Consider the following 22,879-nt stretch of genomic DNA (forward strand, 5'->3'; position numbering starts at 1 on the left):
GCATTTCAAGCAAATTGTCAGTGCCGCACTATGTCAAAAATGAATAGCAAAAAAGGCTAAAATAATTATTTTTTAACAACTGATGAAGGCAGAGCTGATAAGAACTATAGGTCCCAGGAAGAGGATAGAAAAAAAAACAAAAACTTGAACGTGATTTTTGAAAGTTAAAAATCAAATAAAAAAAATGAAGTAAAAAAATTAAATTTCCTTATTTAACAGAAAAATATATAGCTATCCCCCTGTATAGATTATAATGTAGATAAAAAGCCTATTCGACAAAAAACACGAAATCGGACAAACATGCGTACAATTCTATAAGACAAAACTTCACGTCATAAACTTTAATTCAATGCATAAAAAAAAAATTAACTTGCCATAGGGAACTTATTTTTAAAAATTTCATTTTGAGATAAAAAAAATTGATGGAAGTATTTTAAAAAACGCAAAATGGTATAAAATAATTTGGAAAAGTGCTTTTTTAGAATTTAAAACGCATTATCAGATTCTAATAAACACTGACATTAATTTCAGAGGTTCGCATTATGATACAGATTCACTAAAAAATAATTCTACGAAAGACTCTATAAGCAAAAAACGACCAAATGGACAAAAAAGGGTTATACATGATTATCTATATGAGGCATTCTGTCAAAAAAAAACACTTCAAAGTCAAAATTTCATTCACTGATCAAAAAGCGAGATTAAAAAACTTCTCTCGCATAGAAACAATTTTTCCACACGGCAAGTCAGCTCTTACGCTTTTAGGTCAAAACGCCATCTGAACGAATAGTACTTCCGGTAAAAAAAAAAAACAAAGCCGGAATATTTCCAGAAAGGACTCGGAGTCATATCGTCCGAAAGAACTGGCTTTCAAAGTAGCTAACATTTCCCAGCAGAGAACATCACTGCCGACGAAAAATAGTCTGATCCACCGAGCCTGATGATCTCACAGACATCTATTTTTGAAAAGAAATGAGAAATTTAAGTAAAACTTCATTATTTTTGTCAAATTGCATAGAAAGAAAAAAGTAACTTGCATCCTTTATAGTTAGCAGAGCCTTTAGGCGTTTGGTTTTAATTCAATTTTCAAACTATTAATTGGTCCAAAAATGACAAAATACGAAAAATAGGCAAAATAGTTGAAAAAACCATCAAAGCAATCAACAAAAAGACAAAAGAAACAGATTACAATTCAAAGGAAAAAATCGTTTGAAATCAACCTAAGGCCCTTAAAAATTTCGAAGAAACAAGTTATCAGCCAAAAAGTTTAAACGGCATTTCAAGCAAATACTCAGAAAAAGACTAAACTCATTATTTCTTAAAAAAACTGATAAAAGCAGAGCTGATTAGAACTAAAGATCTCAGGAAAATGATAGACTAATATATGCTAGAATGCGGAGAATAAGAACAGAAACAAAAACATATGAAAAAAAAATCAGAACAGTTCTTGAATTTTGAAAGTTAACAATCAAATTGAACAAAAAATGAAGTACAAAAACAATTACTTTTCCTTATTTAGCATAAAAATATCTAGCTATCCTCATGTATAGATTGAAATGTAGAAAAATATTTCGAAGAGTGGAAACAATAAAACATTTTGTACTAATTTACCATTTTTTCAAACCTGCACGTACAACATAACAAAATTATTCAATTACTAGTAGAAGAAAATCAGGATCCCTGAAAGTTCACAACAATACTTTATCTAGTAATTAAATCTAAAAAAAAAACAAGCAAAAACTGGGAAAAATTAGGCAAAAACCACCAAATCGGGCAAGCATGAGTATAATTCTTAAAACAAAAAAAACCGCACGTTATACAGAGGCATTTAAAGCATGAAACATCAGAAGAAAAATGGCATGTGCAATTGAAAATTTTGAAAAAAAAATCCGCTTCAAGATCCAAAAATGAAGAAATTAGTTTAAAAAAGCCAAAAATTAATTTTAAAAACGAGAAATATGCACTGATTTAGAATTTAAAACGCATTATTAGACTTTGAAAAACAATCTCAGAGGTTCCAAAATTTAAATAGCATCAATCAAAAATAATTTCTACAAAAAAAAACAAAAAAACTGGGCAAATTGGACACAAAAACGGCTAACAATGGTTATCTATATGCGGCATGCAGGCAAAAAACTTCCCTCGCCCAGAAAAAAATTTGTTCATACGGCAATTCGACTAAAAATGGCTAAAAAACGGCTAAAAATGGTTATCTATATGCGGCATGCAGGCAAAAAACTTCCCTCGCCCAGAAAAAAATTCGTTCACACGGCAATTCGACTAAAAATGGTTAAAAAACGGCAAAAAATGGTTATCTATATGCGGCATGCAGGCAAAAAACTTCCCTCGCCCAGAAAAAAAATTGTTCACACGGCAATTCGACTAAAAATGGCTAAAAAACGGCTAAAAATGGTTCCAGAAAAAACTTATTCACTAGGCAATTCGACTAAAAATGGCTAAAAAACGGCTAAAAATGGTTATCTATATGCGGCATGCAGGCAAAAACTTCCCTCGCCCAAAAAAATTTGTTCACACGGCAATTCAAATCTCTTTCTCTTTTAGGTCGAAACGTCGTCTGAACAAATAGTACTTCCGGTAAAAAAAAACCAATTCTCCTCTTCCAGTCGTAAAAAAGGAGAGCACCTAAATAATAGCCGTTGAGAAGATGACGGCGGCTATCAAAATTCCACTATAGTTAACCCTATCAGCGCTCATTTATTTCGCTCTACAAGTGATTTCAGTAGAGACAGAAACTAGATGGTCTTAAATTAATTTTTACAATGATTAAAATTGATCAAAACGCAACGTTATGTGGTCTCGTTTAATAAGAAAAACATAGCTGGCAGATTGCCAGAAACTAGCCGCACTAGATTCGTAGATCGGCAGTCTAAAAAAACAGTAAAAAAGACAGACCAAAAAAATTCGTCTTTTCATTGAAGGCTGATCTGTTATATTTTGATTAAAAATCTGTACAACTTATTGCTGCCTCTATTAGCTGATCTCCAATAACCTTCATTTAGAGTGACACACACCCATTTGACCTTATCTCTTTGAATTAAATTAAATAAAAGTCAATTTCACATAGAGGAAGTCATTTTTGAGAGTGAGGTAAGTCAAGTGTGACCAAAAAATTAATCACGCGCATCAACAAAAAAACTCGCTCCACTAACAGCGAAAAATGACGTCACACATGCAATTCAGTTGAAATTGCATGAACGAATGAACAAAAAGTGGCTGTGACGTCATATGGTTGTAACAAAAATCCTGACGACGAAATAAAAAACAGCCGGAAGAATACCGGAAGCAACTCGAAGCGTCAGAACTTCACAAACAAAACGGTAATTGCAACGGAAGCCTCTAACTTTTGTATTAAACCACTAACTCACTACCTCTCCAGGTCTGCTCTAAAATTTGGTGAAACTTGGTGAAAATCGGGCAAGCATGAGTATAATTCTATAAAACAAAAAACCGCACGTTAAAAAGAGGCATTTAAAGCATGAAACATCAAAAGAAAAATGGCATGTGCAATTGAAAATTTTGCAAAAAAATCCGCTTCAAGATCCAAAAATGAAGAAATTAGTTTAAAAAAGCCAAAAATTAATTTTAAAAACGAGAAATATGCACTGATTTAGAATTTAAACAGCATTATTAGACTTTCAAAAACAATCTCAGAGGTTCCAAAATTTAAATAGCATCAATCAAAAATAATTTCTACAAAAAAACCAAAAAACTGGGCAAATTGGACACAAAAACGGCTAAAAATGGTTATCTATATGCGGCATGCAGGCAAAATACTTCCCTCGCCCAGAAAAAAATTTGTTCACACGGCAATTCGACTAAAAATGGCTAAAAAACGGCTAAAAATGGTTATCTATATGCGGCATGCAGGCAAAAAACTTCCGTCGCCCCGAAAAAAATTTGTTCACACGGCAATTTGACTAAAAATGGCTAAAAAACGGCTAAAAATGGTTATCTATATGCAACATGCAGGCAAAAAACTTCCCTCGCCCAGAAAAAAACTTGTTCACACGGCAATTCGACTAAAAATGGCTAAAAAACGGCTAAAAATGGTTATCTATTTGCGGCATGCAGGCAAAAACTTCCCTCGCCCAAAAAAATTTGTTCACACGGCAATTCGACTCTTTCTCTTTTAGGTCGAAACGTCGTCTGAACAAAACATAACCGAATAACGTCGGGCGAATTGCTCTCAAACGACCGGCGAGCGGTTGGCTTGGTCAGTAGCTAGCCACGGGGGGGGGGGGGGGTGCACCGGGGGCTGATGGGGGCAGCACCGGGTGGGGGGGAGCGGCAAAAGCGCGGTGGGGGGGGTGGAGCCAATAGTGGGGGTGGGGGTCAACAAAGGGGGGGGGGGTGTCAACCTCTAAGAACCGCCCCTCACAACATAAGTATAAGTATAAGTCTCCAAGACAATTTGAGCTGAAAAAGACCTGAAAGGCTCTAAGAGCACATAATGCCCGCTGGGCGCTACCTGTTTATCCCGTTTTTGAGGACGAAAAAACAAAAGCGTCAGACGAAAAATTGGTCAAGCGAAAAATCGCATAAAAAAAGACCGACAGGACTAATATAATCGCTACAAACTTCGTTTGAGAGCAATTAAAAATAGTACTTCCGGTAAAAAAAAACAATTCTCCTCTTCCAGTCGTAAAAAAGGAGAGCACCTAAATAATAGCCGTTGAGAAGATGACGGCGGCTATCATAATTCCACTTTAGTTAGCCCTATCAGCGCTCATTTATTTCGCTCTACAAGTGATTTCAGTAGAGACAGAAACTAGATGATCTTAAATTAATTTTTACAATGATTAAAATTGATCAAAACGCAACGTTATGTGGTCTCATTTAATAAGAAAAACATAGCTGGCAGATTGCCAGAAACTAGCCGCTATAGATTCGTAGATCGGCAGTCTAAAAAAGCAGTAAAAAAGACAGACCAAGAAAATTCGTCTTTTCATTGGAGGCTGATCTGTTATATTTTGATTAAAAATCTGTACAACTTATTGCTGCCTCCATTAGCTGATCTCCAATAACCTTCATTTAGAGTGACACACACCCATTTGACCTTATCTCTTTGAATTAAATTAAATAAAAGTCAATTTCACATAGAGGAAGTCATTTTTGAGAGTGAGGTAAGTCAAGTGTGACCAAAAAATTAATCACGCGCATCAACAAAAAAACTCGCTCCACTAACAGCGAAAAATGACGTCACACATGCAATTCAGTTGAAATTGCATGAACGATTGAACAAAAAAAGGCTGTGACGTCATATGGTTGTAACAAAAATCATGACGACGAAATAAAAAACAGCCGGAAGAATACCGGAAGCGTCAGAACTTCACAAACAAAACGGTAATTGCAACGGAAGCCACTAACTTTTGTATTAAACCACTAACTCACTACCTCTCCAGGTCTGCTCTAAAAATTGGTGAAACTTGGTGAAAATCGGGCAAGCAAGAGTATAATTCTATAAAACAAAAAAAACCGCACGTTATAAAGAGGCACTTAAAGCATGAAACATCAAAAGAAAAATGGCATGTGCAATTGAAAATTTTGCAAAAAAATCCGCTTCAAGATCCAAAAATTAAGAAATTAGTTTAAAAAAGCCAAAAAATAATTTTAAAAACGAGAAATATGCACTGATTTAGATTTTAAAACTTATTATTAGACTTTCAAAAACAATCTCAGAGGTTCCAAAAATTAAATAGCATCAATCAAAAAAAATTTCTGCAAAAAACTGGGCAAATTGGACACAAAAACGGCTAAAAATGGTTATCTATATGCGGCATGCAGGCAAAAACTTCCCTCGCCCAGAAAAAAATTTGTTCACAGGGCGATTCGACTCTTTCTCTTTTAGGTCGAAACGTCGTCTGAACGAATAGTACTTCCGGTAAAAAAAAAACAATACTCCTCTTCCAGTCGTAAAAAGAGGAGCAACTAAATAATAGCCGTTAAGATGACGGCGGCTATCACAATTCCACTATAGTTAGCCCTATCAGCGCTCATTTATTTCGCTCTACAAGTGATTTCAGTAGAGACAGAAACTAGATGGTCTTAAATTAATTTTTACAATGATTAAAATTGATCAAAACGCAACGTTATGTGGTCTCGTTTAATAAGAAAAACATAGCTGGCAGATTGCCAGAAAATAGCCGCACTAGATTCGTAGATCGGCAGTCTAAAAAAAACAGTAAAAAAGACAGACCAAAAAAAATTCGTCTTTTCATTGAAGGCTGATCTGTTATATTTTGATTAAAAATCTGTACAAGTTATTGCTGCCTCTATTAGCTGATCTCCAATAACCTTCATTTAGAGTGACACACACCCATTTGACCTTATCTCTTTGAATTAAAGTAAATAAAAATCAATTTCAAATAGAGGAAGTCATTTTTGAGAGTGAGGTAAGTCAAGTGTGACCAAAAATTTAATCACGCGCATGAAAAAAACTCGCTCCACTAACATCAAAAAATGACGTCACACATGCAATTCAGTTGAAATTGTTTGAACGAATGAACAAAAAGTGGCTGTGACGTCATATGGTCGTAACAAAAATCATGACGCCGAAATAAAAAACATAGCCGGAAGAATACCGGAAGCGACTCGAAGCGTCAGAACTTCACAAACAAAACGGTAATTGCAACGGAAGCCACTAACTTTTGTATTAAACCATTAACTCACTACCTCTCCAGGTCTACTCTACAAATTGGTGAAACTTAGACCACTGTCAATAAGAGAAACAAAATGCAGCAAAATTTTATATTATTGAAAACGTTTGGTAACGTTAAAAAATCAAAAATAATTAAGGTGGTCAAAAACCTGATAGCCTGAAAGAGCTAACAAAGTTATCAATAGCCCTCAAATAATTCATGATTCTAACCTGAAAAAGATCGCGAAAGCAAACGGCAGATCTTAGAAATTAAGTTAAATCTTTTGAAAATGGAAAACTCAAATTTAAGAATCAGAAAACACCTACAATTACACTTTCTAATGACTGCGATTAAGAAAAAAACAACACACACCTGTTTTCTTGTACATAAGCTAGAGGACATGATTTCATACTAAATCAAACAAAATTGATCTTAGAAAAGACATAAGCAGCAGAATATTCAAAGGCAAAAAATCGTTTTAATTAATACCGAGGCCGGAGGAAAGCTGTAGTAATTAGTCATAAGTAGAAATTTTGGAAAATGCTTGCTATCAAACTCTCAGTACTGCCTTATGTTGAATGAAATCAATTGCAAACAAAAGAAATGACGAAAATCTAAAAAAGGTGAAATCATTCATTTTTTACAACTCAAAAAATATACCGAAAATAAATGTAGGTGCCAGGACAAAACTAGAATGATACTAACTAGAATGTAAATATGGGCACAATGTAGGGAACACCGTAACATAAAGACATTCTAGATTTTTGAAAGTTAAAAATCAATTTAAAAAAATCAAGAAAAACGAATACATTTCATTGATCAGCATTCAAGACATAGAAAAGATAACTAGTCATCCGATACAAAGATCTATCCTCCTGAAGAGAACAAAAAATAGGAAAAAGCAGAATTCATAAATACGAAACATTGAAACATTTTGCAAAAAAAGTTAAGACTGCAATTATGAAAAAATTTGAACTATTTTTTTAAAATTTAACGCCAAAAAATGATTGAATTTTTATTGACACGAAATTAAAGTCCCTCATGTTGCACAAAAAAACTATTTCTAGCAATTACAACCAAAAGACAAACGAAAAACTGACGAAAATCGGAAGAAAAAAACTACCAAAATCGGATTAGCATATGTATAATTTTATGAAACAAAATTACATCGAGGTAGAAAGAGGCTTTGAGTATAGGAATTATCAAAGAGAAGTTGCCATATTAACTGATTTTTGACAAAAAGACGGTTAAAAGATCCAAAAATGAATATATTAATATAAAAAAGCCAAAAATAAACGAAAAAATCAAGAGTTATGTGCCAATTTTCAACTTGAAACGCATTTTCAGGCTCTGCAAAACACTGTTGTATAAATTTCCGAGGTTGACATTTCAATATAGTATCGAATGAAATTTATTTCCACAAGAAATCAAATTAAAAGCAAAAAAATTGGGCCCCTTAACTGGACGAAAAAACGGCTAAAAACGGTCACCTATATGTGCAGTTCAGACAAAAACTACTTTTCAAAGTCAAAAAGTCATTCACTAAACGCAGCGCATGATCAAAAAACTTCTCTCGCTTAGCGAAAATCTGTTCACCAAGACAGCTTTTCTCACTTTTGCTTTTAGGGCAAAATGCCGCGTGAACAAATCTACTTCCTGTAAAAAAAACCGAGATAAAACCAATACTCCTGTTCGAGTCGTAAAAAAACCAAGAGAAGGCCAATAATAGCCCCAGCTATCGCTGTGCGGCTATTAAAAAAACCCGTGTTCTCAAAAAATCCATTTCTCACAAGCCATGGGGCACTAGATGCGACAAGATTTAATTGAACTAGCCTGCATTGGCGTTGGCGAGAGCCGCCTGTGGTCCGCAATTGGCTGCGACGGCCGAGTGCTGCTGGGAGTGTGGATTATGCTGTTGTTGCTGTTGGGTCATGTGGTCGTCGTTATAACTGCTCTCAGTTGCAATATTGAAGTCTTCCAGGATACTGAATAGGTGTGCGAATGTGGGCCTTTTGTTGGGGTTGGCGTGCCAGCATTTGAGCATCACTTCTCCGTACAACTTGTCCGGACATTCCGATGGTTTGGGCATTCGATAGCCACTGTTTACTTTGTCCAGCACCTCTTTATTAGTCATCATGGGATACGGCACTTTACCTGGAAAAAAATAATATCAATGACAAACTAACACTTTGCTTAAAATGACTCATATACACTTTAAAAAAGCAAGAAAATAGACTAAGCTATACAGCCACTGAAGGAGAAATAAGAAATAATCGGCTTGTGTGACAGTTCTATAATTTCATTTTTTATTTCTTAGATCTTAGATCAGCTTCAGCTTCCCGTGATACCTTTATGTCGACCAAAATTTGTTTTCGATGTTGGCCAGAGAGACGTGGAAGTCGCACATCCCTATTGGTTTTTTTTCAGACAGAAAATATGATAGAATATAATCCTGGCTAACGATTGGAATCTCCGTTTCTGTTTGATATGCTATCGACATATTCTTAAAACAAAATTCGGGCTGTAACTGATTCTGACAATTTGTTACACTTAAGTGGACTTTCCTAGTGTCACAAATTTGGTTTCTCCAAGTTTCATTTCTTAAGCATTACCCACCTACTTCGAACCAATTACTCTTAAACGACAGACTAGGTCGATTTGGTTTGATTGTGAGTAAAAAATCATTATATGACTTCAAAAGATCATATAACAGACATCATGTATCAGAACATATAACATAACCGACTAACGTCGGACGAATTGCTCTCAAACGACCGGCGAGCGGTTGGCTTCGTCAACAGCTAGCCACGGTTTAGTGACCTCAGGGCGCTACCTCTATCCCGTTTCTGAATACGAAAGTCAAATCAGACGAAAAATCGGCCAAGCGAAAAATTGCATAAAAGACAAACAGGATTAAAATATTTGCTACAAATTGCTTTTGAGAGCATATAAAAACGGTTTCCTAAAAGTGCCTGTTAGATCATTTATGATAAAAATTAGTTCAACTATAACTCATTGATAATGAGGATCAGAGATGGTGACATTACGCCACATAACAGCAGCTGAAGTGCGGAATCAACGAAGAGAGAGAGAGAGAGAGAGAGAGAGAGAGATAAAACGTAAACGAGAAAGAGAAGGAAAGGAACCCCAACCAAAAGAGAGAGGAGACAGGAATATATTCCATGATTGGACTCGACACTGCAACTTCTAGTTTTCTAACCTTGGAAATAAATAAATCATATAGTAGTAGTAGTTTACTAGTAGTTCTTAAAAGCATTCAACTTCGCAATAAGAAAATCAAAACCATTTCTTGTCTCAAAAGTTCTGTCAAGTAACCCATCTCCGAGACTTGAAAAGTTTCGTTGGCCAGTAATGGTCGTTAAACTCAGAAAAGGACAAAAAAATATTAAAAAAATTTGAGAAAAATTGCCAATTTTAACAAAATCTTGCTAAAATTTTAGACATTATTATCTTAAGAACCATTTCCTTGTCTCAAGAGACTATCCAGTATCCCTCTTTTAACCCTGAAATATTTTCACTGGCTCAAAGATCCATACGCTTGGAACATAAAAATTTTCCAAAAATTTGAAAAGTTTAATTTTTATCCAGATATTACTAAAACTGGAGTCATAAAAAATGGTGATCACAATCCCATTAACTCTAGAAACCATTCAACAGCTTATTATCAAACATTGGAGGAGGCCCCAGTACCTCTTTTGCCGGAAAAATCAAAAACACGGAAAAACTGCAAATATTTTTAAAAGTAGTTTAAATTCGTGATATTAAAATCTTGAAGAACAGCCCATTACATCTATAAACCAAGCACTAACGTATTATCAAACCCTAGAGAAACTTCCGTGGTTCTGGAGGCTAGAGAAACCTAAAAAAGAAACAATTTCAAAAACTTTTAAAACTTGCAACTTTTTTAAAAAAAATTGGTAAAACTTGTGATATTAAATTGAAAATTAATGCATGACAAACAAAAATTTTCCAGTATTTTATTAGCAAACCCCAACGAGACTTTTTTTAACCCTCGAGGCTCAAAAAATCTGAATAATGACTATAAATGTTAAAAAATTGGAAAAAAATGGCAAAAAATATCAAACAATGCTAAAATTCGAAATGTTATAATTTGCAAGACATTCCGTTTAATCTAGAAACTATTCAGTAACCTATCTTCAAACCCTAGAGGAGGTTCCTTGGCTCCTAGGGCTGAAAAAAATCTAAAAACCGACAAAAAAACTTGAAAAAAAGCAAGTTTTATCAAAAATTGCTAAAATTTGAGACATTAAAGTTGAAAACCTCTTCCATGACCGTTAAAAATTTGTCAGTAACTTATTATCAAACTCTACAGGATTTTTTCTGGCCCATTGAAACCATTCCAATACCACTAGAAACAATTCAGTAACCTATTATCAAACCCTAGAGTAGGTTCCTTGACGCCTAGTGCTGATAAAAAACAAAATGTCAAAAATTTTCAAAAAGCTTGAAAAAAATTGCAAAATACAAATTTGCGTTTTTAGCAAGCGGTTGTTCGTCAGTAGCTAGCCATGGGAGGGGGGTTCACCGGGTTCTGATTGGAGGGCAACACTGGGGTTGGGGCAATAGGGGGGGTCAACAGTGGGGGTGTCTCCAACCTCTAAGAACCGCCCTTCACACAATAAGTATAAGTCTCCAAAACAGTTTGAGATGAAACAGAGCTGAAAGGCTCTAAGAGCAGTTAATGCACGCTGGGCGCTACCTGTTTATCCCATTTTTGAGGACGAAATGTCAAAAGCGTCAGACGAAAATTCGGCCAAGCGAAAAATCGCATTAAAAAAAGACCGACAGGACTAATATAATTGCTACAAACTTCGTTTGAGAGCAATTAAACAGGCCACTACAATGATTTAAATTGAACGAAGACAAATAAACTTTACTCATCATTCAGCGAACTTTTAGTAGTACACTGATAGTAATTAAGTTAAGCTGCTCAACATTGTGAATGAGAAACTCGGATTACGAATTCGAGAACCGAAAAGTCACATCGCTCAAGCAGAAGATACAAATGACAAAAACTTTTTTTGCATGAGAGCAAATAAACAATGCTAGCGAATTGTCGACAAAGCCGCACTTATATCAAAGACACTTAGTTCCAAATACCAATGCAAAAACAAAAAAAACAGTTGCAATGTCTCAAATTGGTTCTGAAAAATTGTACAGATCATGTTATGTAGTATAGTATCATCAGTTAATCATAAATCCTCATATCTAAGTCAGCTAGGAATTTAAGAGTGAGGCACATCTTATGCGAAAAAATTAATCACGCAAAATGACCAAAAGAAGTCTATGAATGAAGGAGCAACAGCTATTTCAAGTAAGCGTGACGTTACCGGTAAAAAAAATTAAAACGAAAAAATGATGGACGATAATAGATGTCGCTATTTCAGATAATAACTTTTTGCGCCAAGCAATCTACTGTTCATGATTACCTTCAATAAACAAACTTGTAGTTCTGATTTTCTTTAGAACGCTCTACATATTGCATGTCAAAACATACAAATTAGCTGGATCCAGAATAAGGCACTGTTCGCTCTAAAAGAACTAATCACGGACTCAATGCTAGGTGTCTTAGCTGTTTATCTGGTTTTTGAGGATGAAAGGTCAGATGGTCAGGCGAAAAAACAACTCCAACAAAAGTTCCTAGAACGAAAAACCGCATAAAAGACCAAAGGCCTAATATAATTATTACAAGCTTCATTTCGAGAATGATTAAAAATAAGGGCACGATAATTGCCAGTCATAAAAGCAAAAAATAACAGAGAAAAAAACGAAGAGCATTCATTATAAAAAGTTACTTAACACAAAATACTCATAAAAATTTGACGACAAATGATACACATGATTGGTGAACTTAGTTAGTAAGCAATTAGAAAGGATACTCGGCTTTGGCTAGTAAACGGTACCACTTATTGAACATTACCGACAAACGTCCGATGATTTGCTTTCGAACGACTGGCGAGCAGTTCATACCATAAATTTGTTTCTAAAAGTTTTAGTGAATCGGATACTTATAGTTTGAAAGTCTAAGAGAACTTAATGCCCTCCAGGAGTTACATGTTTATCCCGTTTTTGATAACAAAAATTCAAAAGGTCAGAAAAATCTCAAATGATGCCGGAACACCCAGAAATGACGACCCACAGAAAAGCTTACCTTACACAGCCAACCACCAACTGATAAAACTAGTAACTTCATTATAACATTCAATTTGAAACAACAAACGAAGAAAACAAAATACGTTGAAAACTTTTCTAAGTTGCAACAAAAGCATTGTTCATAATAGGTTGTCCGGTAAGGTTTAGTTGTGTTAAACAAAAGAATATCAAATCACGGATACGTATATTCTCAATGGCGCTAAAAATTCCAAAATATCAGTGACTGTTTTCAACACACCTTAAAAACAGCTCCTGCTTATTTCACTCCCACACGACACCTAAACGCACTGGAAAACACTCAAAACACGAGCAAGACGTTCTTGTGTTCCACAAGAAGCAATTCTACAAAAACTACAGAATTGATTTCTAAATATCAAAAACAAGCGCTATCGAATCGACCCTTTTGTTTTCCCTACCAACTGAGCATGAAAAATAAAATTACTCGAAACACGAGCAAAAAGAAAAAACTAAAACATACCCGGCAGATTGCCGGAAAATAGCCGCCGTTGATTCCAATAAGCATGACTGGGATTGAAATAACAGAAGATATTGAAAAAAAAAGATTTTCGTACAAAAACATTTTTTTAAGTCCGATTTATTTTGAAGGCATTTCGTAGTTGAACATACTTCTGTTTCTTAGAGAGAGGCTACAGGGGCTACTATCAATAACAATCAGCATTAGAGAGAGGTAACTAATACTTATAGGGCCGACGTTCAAATAGCGGGCATCTAAAATTGGGCTTTATGGGTTTATCCCGTTTCTATCTCTGACTTCAATTTTTTATACTGACTGTTCATTTTGAATTGCTTTGCTGAGCAACTGATGTTCAAAATCACTTTTAGCAGAATGAGAGAAGAGAGAAACTAGCCTAGAGAAGTCAAAAAGATTTCACGCAAAATGTTGAAAAGGCGGCAAAATGAGGTAAAGCGAAACATTTTTTTATTCGACGAAGTAAAAAAAAAATAGGAGCGCTATAATAGCCGGCTGAGAAGATGAGGGCGGCTATTAAAAAACTGAACAATTAATTTCTAAATGTTAAAAAAAGATGATATCAAATCTTTAATTGTTTTCCTTAAACAAATGAGCATGAAAATTATTCTGAAAGCCAGAAAAATTTCCAGACGCACTGGAAAACACTCAAAACACGTGCAGGAAGTAAGAACTACAAAACTGCAAAATTCATGTCCAAATTCTTTAAGACATAAGTGCTATCAAAACTTCAATTTTCTTCCCTCAACGAGTGAACATAAATATTCTGAAAGCCAGAAAAATTAGACAAAAAACTTAAAAACAGAAAATTCAAGAATATTTAGTCTACTTTCTTCAACTAATACTGAAATAGATTTTGACAAAATCAAAAGACCACAAAAACTTTAAAAAAAGTTTCAACCAAAAAATAAAGTACTCCAGAAAATAAAACTTGAAAAGAGCGAAAACCGCAAAAACGGGGAAATCACAACAAGATTTCATGGAACTCTAATATATCATTTAGATGGTTGAAAATGTTTCCAATCGTATTGTTATTGTTAATTTGGTTTGGAAAAACCACTTTATCCAAAAGATTAAAATAAAAACAACAAAACTTCTTAGAAATAGCCGCACGTGATCAATAAAATTTTGTTCGTTTAGCAAAATTTTTCACACCTACTATTCTAGCTCTCTTTCTCATAACGCGGCAAGAACAAAAATCACTCGTCTATCTGCTCTTCAATTTCTTCAACCGTTCGACACTTAGTTTTCACGTGCAACATTGACTTCTACATCTTGTTTTAAATACACACAAGAAAATATCAGTCGCATGAATTGCTCTGAACGACAGACGGGGGCAATATAATTTAGAGGGGGTGTAGCTTAGAAATGTTTTATGCAAAGAACGAGCCTAAGACCTCCAGCTTGGCTGTCCGACATCTTAACCACCCAGCTACATTGCCTTTGATTTCCTTGCGCTCATAATCGCTTTTAGTAACTAACTTGATTTCAGAAAGAGAGCAACTTAGACCACTCAAAAATGAACTAAAGTTTGAAAAAGTCACCCCAGAAGTCAAAGATTGTTCTAGAACAAAAGCAGCGAAGCAAAAATTTTGCATAAAAACACACGTTTACAATAACTGTTTCAAACTTCGTTCCAGAACAATTAAACAATTCCCCTTTCTCCACTGTAAAAGACCAGCAGGACCGATACAATTGCTGCAAAGTAATTAACCAACTATAACACATCATTATCAGCTTTACTTTAAAATTAGCATTAATGGGGTGGTATTCAGCCAGGCATTCTTATATTTTTCAGGTGTAGGAGTAATTGCTCATTGACCGACTTCATTTTGAGGAAATGCAAAATATAAATTTTGAAAATCGAGCACATGTAGCAGTGGAGTTTCAGGAGTTTTCTGGACAACAAAGAAGCAATTCGATCTGAATTTCAAAATATAGTATCATATCTTTGAAATAGTCAGCCTTTTTATATCTATTTTAAAAGCAAAGCAAACACCAATTTGCTCTGTTTGTTTTCAAAGCCTTCATCGATTTTGGTAATTCAATCATTCGCTTCTTCTGCAGGTTTTCTGTAGTTGAAAAGAAAGCCCATTGCCCTTGTTTTCGCTACCTTTATACATGTGTGAAACCATGTCGCTTTCAACAGTCACGCCTTGAACAAAGAGGGAAAAGGAAAAGTGCTGAAAAGATCCACTGGTAGGAATACTGTGTTTTATATTAGCCCATAGCTTCTGCAGCAGAGCATGTTAACGAGTAAATCGAATTAATTTGAAGGCGAGGCAAAACTGCAAATCTAAGAGAGCACAGCGCCTACTTTCTTCTCTCTACAACGAACACAACGCGCCAGATTCTTCTCTGACCAACAACTTATCAAATTAATACTTCTCATTCTAAGCTAACTTGGAGTGAACTGTATTTGAGCTAAATTCACAATGCACCACAATTTGAACAAGCATAATAAGTCGCCACAATACTTTCACTGAGACCCACACACACGTAACTGATCTCTTAATCAAGGTCCCCATGAAAATACGTAATGCCTATTGTTATTAATAAGATTATTATGCGCATACATGTATAAAAATTAAACAGCGTTGGCAGCTGTCTATGTTTTTGGTTAATTCTGTCACAGCTGTACAGTATATGACAGTTTGACCTTGGACGGTATGCTAGCTAATTATTGTTTGCACTGCCTAGATAACAAAATACACAATTTTACCACGAGGCATAATTGTAGGAGTAATCAGTAAAATTGCAAGACAACTAAAACGTCTCAAAATAATTTTGCAAATTTCAAGAACGGATGTTTAACCGGTTCTGAACAATGGAGATAAGATAAACAATTTTTACTGACCAAGTCGCGTCCAGATAAATCACACCAAATGATAAGATTTCAAAAAAATAACCCGCTAAATATTGCAAAATATGAAGATGGCAGATAGCCTGATAACAGTCACTAGATAAATTGCCTCTCGTGGCTATAAGAGCTCCCTGAGACCAAAAATACGCAAAGCAAAAATATCAGATTTTCAATTCAAGGGTTCTCGATAAATATAGCGTTACACAATCTTAGGGCATATATGATCAGTTATTACACTCAATTAGAGCTTGAAACCTAACCAGGGAAAATACAATCCAATAGCGGAAAGAAAAACCCTATTTTGTGAGAAAAAGCATATCCGGCAGATTGCCGAAAAAAGCCACAATCGATACCCATGACCCCGATTAGGATTGAAATAAGCGGAAATAATTGATCGTTTTACAAAAAATGGCAAACGTGTACACTATTTCTATTGCATTTCGTACATATGCACAATCCTGTTTCCTAATGACAGGACAGGATATTCAAATTAACAATAGTCATTTAGTATTTTGATATTGACTATATTCAATTTATTCAGTTTAAAAGAACTTTGAAATGATTGAGCAAACAATGAAAAAACCTTAGAATTCAAAAAAAATTTTCGCAAAATGTTATAAGCGGAAAAATTAGGTAAAAAACAAACTTCTGTTTGATGAAGTAAAAAAATCAAAGCAGGTAGACTCCACAACCCAATGGAAATGAAGTAAAGCATGGCTTTAGTCACGGCCAACTAACCACTTGAATCACCCTGTAGTCTCATTAAAACAAATAGGAGCAGAAATTAGAATCAGAAACTTGATTGTTTTTGATAAATCTTCAGACTTGAAACAATTATTCTCAACAGAGCTTGTGATACTCATTCTGTTCAATCAAGAATTTAAAACCTAACAGAAAACATTACGTCGGAAGCAATGCTCTCTAACTAACTCGAATCAGTTACAGGGGGTAATTAAATTCAATGAGGGGGCTTAAATGGCGTTATTAGAGGTTATCATATACCACTAAATTCAAAGTGAAAAAATTACACCAACCTCGGCGAACAATTCATTTGACTTTTAAAAATAAACTGCCGCAACGTGAGCTTAGCTGCTGAAGATGGTGAATGGGAGCGAATTTTAGATCAAGCAAAACCAAAAAGTCAAGGGCGTAAAAGTCATCCGAAAAGTCAAAAGGGTCAACCAAAAATTTTGCATAAAAAGATCAAAACGTTTCCAATAACTGCTTCAGATCTGTCTCGATAGCAATTAAAAAGCGATATAACCAAACACACCGTGAAAACAGCGAGAGAAACGAAGAAAAAAACTCAATCCTGGTTACATTTTTTTTGCGAAAATCAGTTTAAGTTTTGACATCCAAAAAAGGTTCTTACAATATAAAGAAGTATATGCTCAGGCACCGACTACCAATGCATTCTCAAAGCCCACTAAAATCAAACATACCCGATAGATTGCCGGAAAATAGCCGCCGTTAATTCCAATAAGCATGATTGGGATTGAAAGAACAGAAGATATTGAAAAAAAATTTTTGTACAAAAACATTTTTTAAGTCCGATTTATTTTGATGGCATTTCGTCGTTGAACATACTTCTGTTTCTTAGAGAGAGGCTAGGGTACAGGGGCCACTATCAATACCAATAAGCATAAGAGATGGTAACTAAGACTTATAGGAACGACGTTCAAATAGCGGGCATCTAAAATTGGGCTTTGTGTTTATCCCGTTTCTATTTCTGACTTCAAATTTTTATACCGTCTCTGTTCGTTTTGAATTGCTTTGCTGAGCAACTGATCTTCAAAATCAAATTTAGCAGAACGAGAGAAGAGAGAAACTAGCCTAGAGAAGTCAAAAAGATTTCACGCAAAATGTTGAAAAAGCGGCAAAATGAGGTAAAGCGAAACATTTTTTTTGTTCGACGAAGTAAAAAAAACATAGCCGGTAGAATACCTGAAACGAATCGAATCGTCGTGCATTATAATTTCTAAACTAACCTTACCGAAATCAGAGCATCAAAGTTGGGGGGGTGCGGTGTTGGGGGGGGGGGTAGGTGTTGGGGGGGGGGGGGGGGGGGAGGAGGTAGGTGTTGGGGGGGGGGAGGTAGGTGTTGGGGGGGGGGGGGGTAGATAGGTGGTGGGGGGAGGTGAGGTTTGTGCGGTGTAGTTTAGATAATTAGGGGTGACTTACATAGGAACAAAAAATCTCAAAAAGACCTCTTCACCTTGAACATTACCAACAGTTCCTAATTACTATACAATACAAACGAAGCTACTGTTAAAGTCCAATGTTCGAAAACAGAAGTCAACAATCAAAAACGGAGGTAAATGCTCGAACAGAACGAAGTCAAAATTCAAGTCATGAACAAACTTGCTTTCTGCTCAAAAAACCTGTAGAATATTAATACTCCTCTTCGAGTCGTTAAAATAGGAGCGCTATAATAGCCGGCTATAATAGAAGAGTTACATTCTTATAGCGTCTAAAAAGAAGGAGACATAAAACTTATGACAGCTGGTAATGGCTCTAATGAACTTTAATAACCTAATACACAATGACTTAATGACCGGGATTTATTGGTTTACCCGGTTCCTCTTCGTTTTGCTCTTTTGACATTGATCGTATTCACAACCTTGGGTATTCCAATGAGTGAATGAAATTAAAATCCATTCAGTTGAAACAGTGATTGAAGGTAACAAAAATACAACGAAAAACGTGATCAAAAGGTAAAGCGAATTAGGAAAACATAGCAGGCCAAGTCCTGACACAATTCAAAGAAATTTCATTGACTAAAAAAACTAAACCTAGCATAGACCATGAATGATTATGAAAAGCATTTAGAAAATCAGATTGAAAAAATCGAAAAGTAAAAATCAACGTCAAAATGCCGGGTGTGATAAAAAAACAAGTAGCCAGAAAGAAAATTTTTGTTCAAATACCCTTTTTTCACTCTACTTTGAAAATGTAGCAAAAAATTTTACGCCGCAACACCATTTGTTTTCCCCCTCAACTTCCTGTTTCGACGTGATATAAATCATCACTTCAATATGACCCCGAAAAAACCATGAACATGTGAGAACCGATCTCTAAAAAAGCGCCCCAATACAATTCAGATTCTTTGAATTTAAAAAAAGTGCGCTATAATAGCGGCAGAGAAAATGAGTGCGACTATAAAAAACGTCATTAACTCAACGCAGCGCATGAAGAAAAAAGTTCTTTGGCTCAGTAAAAAATAGTTCACATGTCTATTTTACTCACGTTCGCTTAAGGTCTAAACGCCGTCTGAATATTTAGTACTTCCGGTTAAAAACCTTGAAAAACAATGCTCCTCTTCGAGAAGACCAATAATAGCCCCAGATATTACTCTACGGCAATAATAAATTCCCCCCTGGAGATGAAACAGAATGAGAAAAGAAGATAGACATTGAGCGAATTTTTCTAAAAGCTGACAAAAAGAGCGCAGTGTCAGTTAGATTCTAAAATTCCACTCAATTCAGCTCCTAAAAAGGCTAATACGCTTAATACTAATGCCAGCTAGCAATCTCTGTTATGAAAGTTGATAACCTAATGCACTTTGACTTAATGATCTGGCTTTATCGGTTTATCCCATTTATAATTTTCCTCTTTTGACAATGGCCATATTTACTATATTTCGTAATTCAATGAGTGGAAGAAATAAATCCATTCAGTTGAGAGGGTGAGTGATGTAAGTCAGGACTCAAAAGTGAAAGTCGCGACTTATTTAAAACGAAAAACCCGATGAAAATGTTAAAGCACGTTAAAAAATAGGAGGACAAGTCCTGAATTACAAACCAACAAACTTAGTAACTTATTGACTTTACAAATAACAGCTGCAAAGCAACTTCTAACTGAGGCTGTCAACAAACCCCATGAATCTATATGCGAGTAAAAATGAACAACAGAATCTAAAAACAATAGAAAACTTTTTTGCAAGATCTAGTATTTTTCCGAATTACATATAACATTCTTTAAAAAAAATGACTCTACTCAAGCTTACATTACTATTAACTCTACACATAATGAGTATAGAATTCAACAACGTGGTGGAATCAATGGCAAACAAATTAGAAATAGGAACTAAAGAAATTTACGAAAGTCAGGCGTCCCAGGAAGAACAAAAAAATCAAAACCGTATCGATATCATATAAACGTTTACTATGAATTCAAGCAACTAATTGAATTCACTTAATCACACTTAACAAATGATGAATCCTGTCATTCATGAGACTGAATGATAACACAAAAACAATTTTCGCAACAAAATCTTGATAAAACTTGATAACAAAACACATCCGGCAGATTGCCGGAAAACATCCGCCGTTGACGCGCCTGATGCACATCGGGATTGAAAAAGAAGAGATAAATTGACCGCATTTTTTTCGGTTTTATTTTTCAGTGTCAAAAAGTGTTCTAATTTAGCGTGCAGTTTCAGTTCGATTCTTAGAATATACTTAATTCGGCCTCTATACTGAAAGCTAATATGCTTAATACCAATGTCTGCTTGAAAATACTCTAATGAACTTTGAGAACCTATTTCTCAATGACTTAATGACCCGGCTTTTTCAGTTTATCCCGTCTCTTTTGATTTTGATCTCTTGACTTTGACAGTATTCAACACATTGCGCAATTCAATGCGTGAAAGAATTCAAATTCCATTCAATTGAAACAGTGAGTGAGGTAAGTCAGAAGTCAAACGTGAAAATCATTACTTATGTAAAACAAAAAACGTGATCAAAAGATAAAGCGAATTAAAAAACTGAGAGCGCTTAAATAATAGCCGTTGAGAGGTTGACGGCGGCTATTAATAATGTAATAGTTACGAAAAGCACTAGATAAGGACAGGCAATTTTTCTGATCAACTAAACAACCTCCCTAGTAATCGATGAAATCTATCGTCAATGAGATTTAGTGCTAAGTCAGCAACAAAAAAAAATAAAGAAAAACCCGAAAATGCACAATAAAGGCACCCCAAAAACAAACCCTAAAGTTTTCAAATCAAATAGTGCCAAAGTAAAGAAAAACTCTGAAATTGAAAACCCCGTTTACAACTAATGAGGCGTGTCCCTATTGAGATTAAATGAACCGGAAAATTGCCGGAAAAAAGCGATTGATTCCCATAACCCCGATTAGGACTGACAGAACAGAAATTGAAAAAATGATTGAAGTACAAAAATATTCTTGAAGTGCTATCTATTTTGATTTCATTCCGCTGTTAGACATACTTGTGCTTCTTGTTGAGACGATATACGGGCTCGCGTCAAAACCAATAAGCATTAGAGATGGTAAATAAGACAATAGCAACTAAGTTCAAGTAGCGGGCATCTAAAATTGGGCTTTTAGGGTTGATACTGTTTCTAATTTTGATTTCCCATTTTCGATACTGATTCTGTTTATCTTAGATTGCTTTGCTGATGAACTGCTGTTTAAACGCACTTTGATCAAAATGAGCAAAGAATGAAACTAGATTGAGGTCAAAAAAATTTCACACAGTCTTGAAGTCGAAAAGATTTCAGGATTTTTGAAACCTAACCTAAACAACCAGGTATGAACTCTAATCAACAAGTAGGTTCATTTCTGCATCATAGTTTTAAGTGATGATTTGAAAAGCAAAAATCAAAAAATCACTAATAACATATGTCAACCATTAGTTTCAGTCAAAGAAATCATTAGGTGTCAGGTAAATTCAAGCAATCAGAAATAGTTTCAATTAGAAAACATATGTATAATATTAATAGCACTAAAGAGAAGAACAACTGAAAATAGAAGAAACACTGAAAGTAGACGAAAAACTTTGACTTCTGCTTGCCGTAAAAAAGCCAAAAGAACATAGCTAAAAATACAAAATTCACAGCAAACTTTGTTTAAATTAGTATTTCATATACATATACCTAAAAACCCCGTACATGAAAAATAAGTTCTGCTCCTAAAATAAGTTCCCATTTTCAAGGTCATAGAAAAAAATGTGTGAAAACATCTTAAACGCAGCTGGCAGATCGCCAGAAAAAAAGTCGCAACAGCTTTGTAGATCTACAGTTTCAAAGAGACGGTAAAAGCAACAGGTCAACTTCTTTTCATTAGATACTGAGATTTCATATGATTAAAAATCTGTTTAACTGCTTCTATTAGCTGCCCTCAAATAACCTTAAATTATAGTGACACAACCACTCGGCCTTGTCTCTTTGAATTAATTGCGAGGAAGTCATTTTGAGAGTGAGGTGAGTTACGTGTGACCCAAAACTTAATCATTCGAATGAACAAAAAATTCGCTCTTATAAGAAAGAAAAATAACGCCACGCACGCAATTCAGCTAAATTTGAATAACCGCAAGCAGATCTCAAGTCACGTTAATGAACAAAAAAACTCTCCACTAATTGTGAAAAATGACGTCACGCACACAGTTCAACTAAAATAGCATGAACGAATGAGCAAAAAGAGGGTTTGAAGTGACTGACGTCATATGGCCGTAACAAAAATCTTGACGACGAAATAAATAACAACAGCATGACATGTCCCGACCTAGAATCCACTGAATTCAATTAACTAATGAACTGACCATGAATACATTTTAGAGCAATGTCCAAATAAAACAGGCAAAAACCCTGTATGCACAAAAATAACCAAAAAATTCAGAAACAATTAGAAGAATTCGTTTGCTCAGATCCA

The 22,879-nt window shown here is 35.0% G+C and overlaps 1 protein-coding gene across 5 annotated transcripts in view; it reads right to left on the reverse strand.

Annotated features, from left to right (window-relative positions):
• The window catches only part of LOC142345760 (tyrosine-protein kinase STK-like), an 88,192-nt gene that overhangs the window by 29,450 nt on the left and 35,863 nt on the right, over positions 1–22,879 (reverse strand). For all 5 annotated transcript variants that reach the window (XM_075398066.1, XM_075398064.1, XM_075398067.1 and 2 more), the window contains one exon: positions 8,493–8,813. In XM_075398066.1, coding sequence (XP_075254181.1) covers positions 8,493–8,813 — 321 coding nt within the window. The remainder of the gene's footprint in view (positions 1–8,492; positions 8,814–22,879) is intronic.

This window comes from Convolutriloba macropyga, chromosome 9 (genome assembly GCF_964194025.1).
Source record: "Convolutriloba macropyga chromosome 9, txConMacr16.3, whole genome shotgun sequence".
NCBI lineage: Eukaryota > Metazoa > Xenacoelomorpha > Acoela > Convolutidae > Convolutriloba > Convolutriloba macropyga.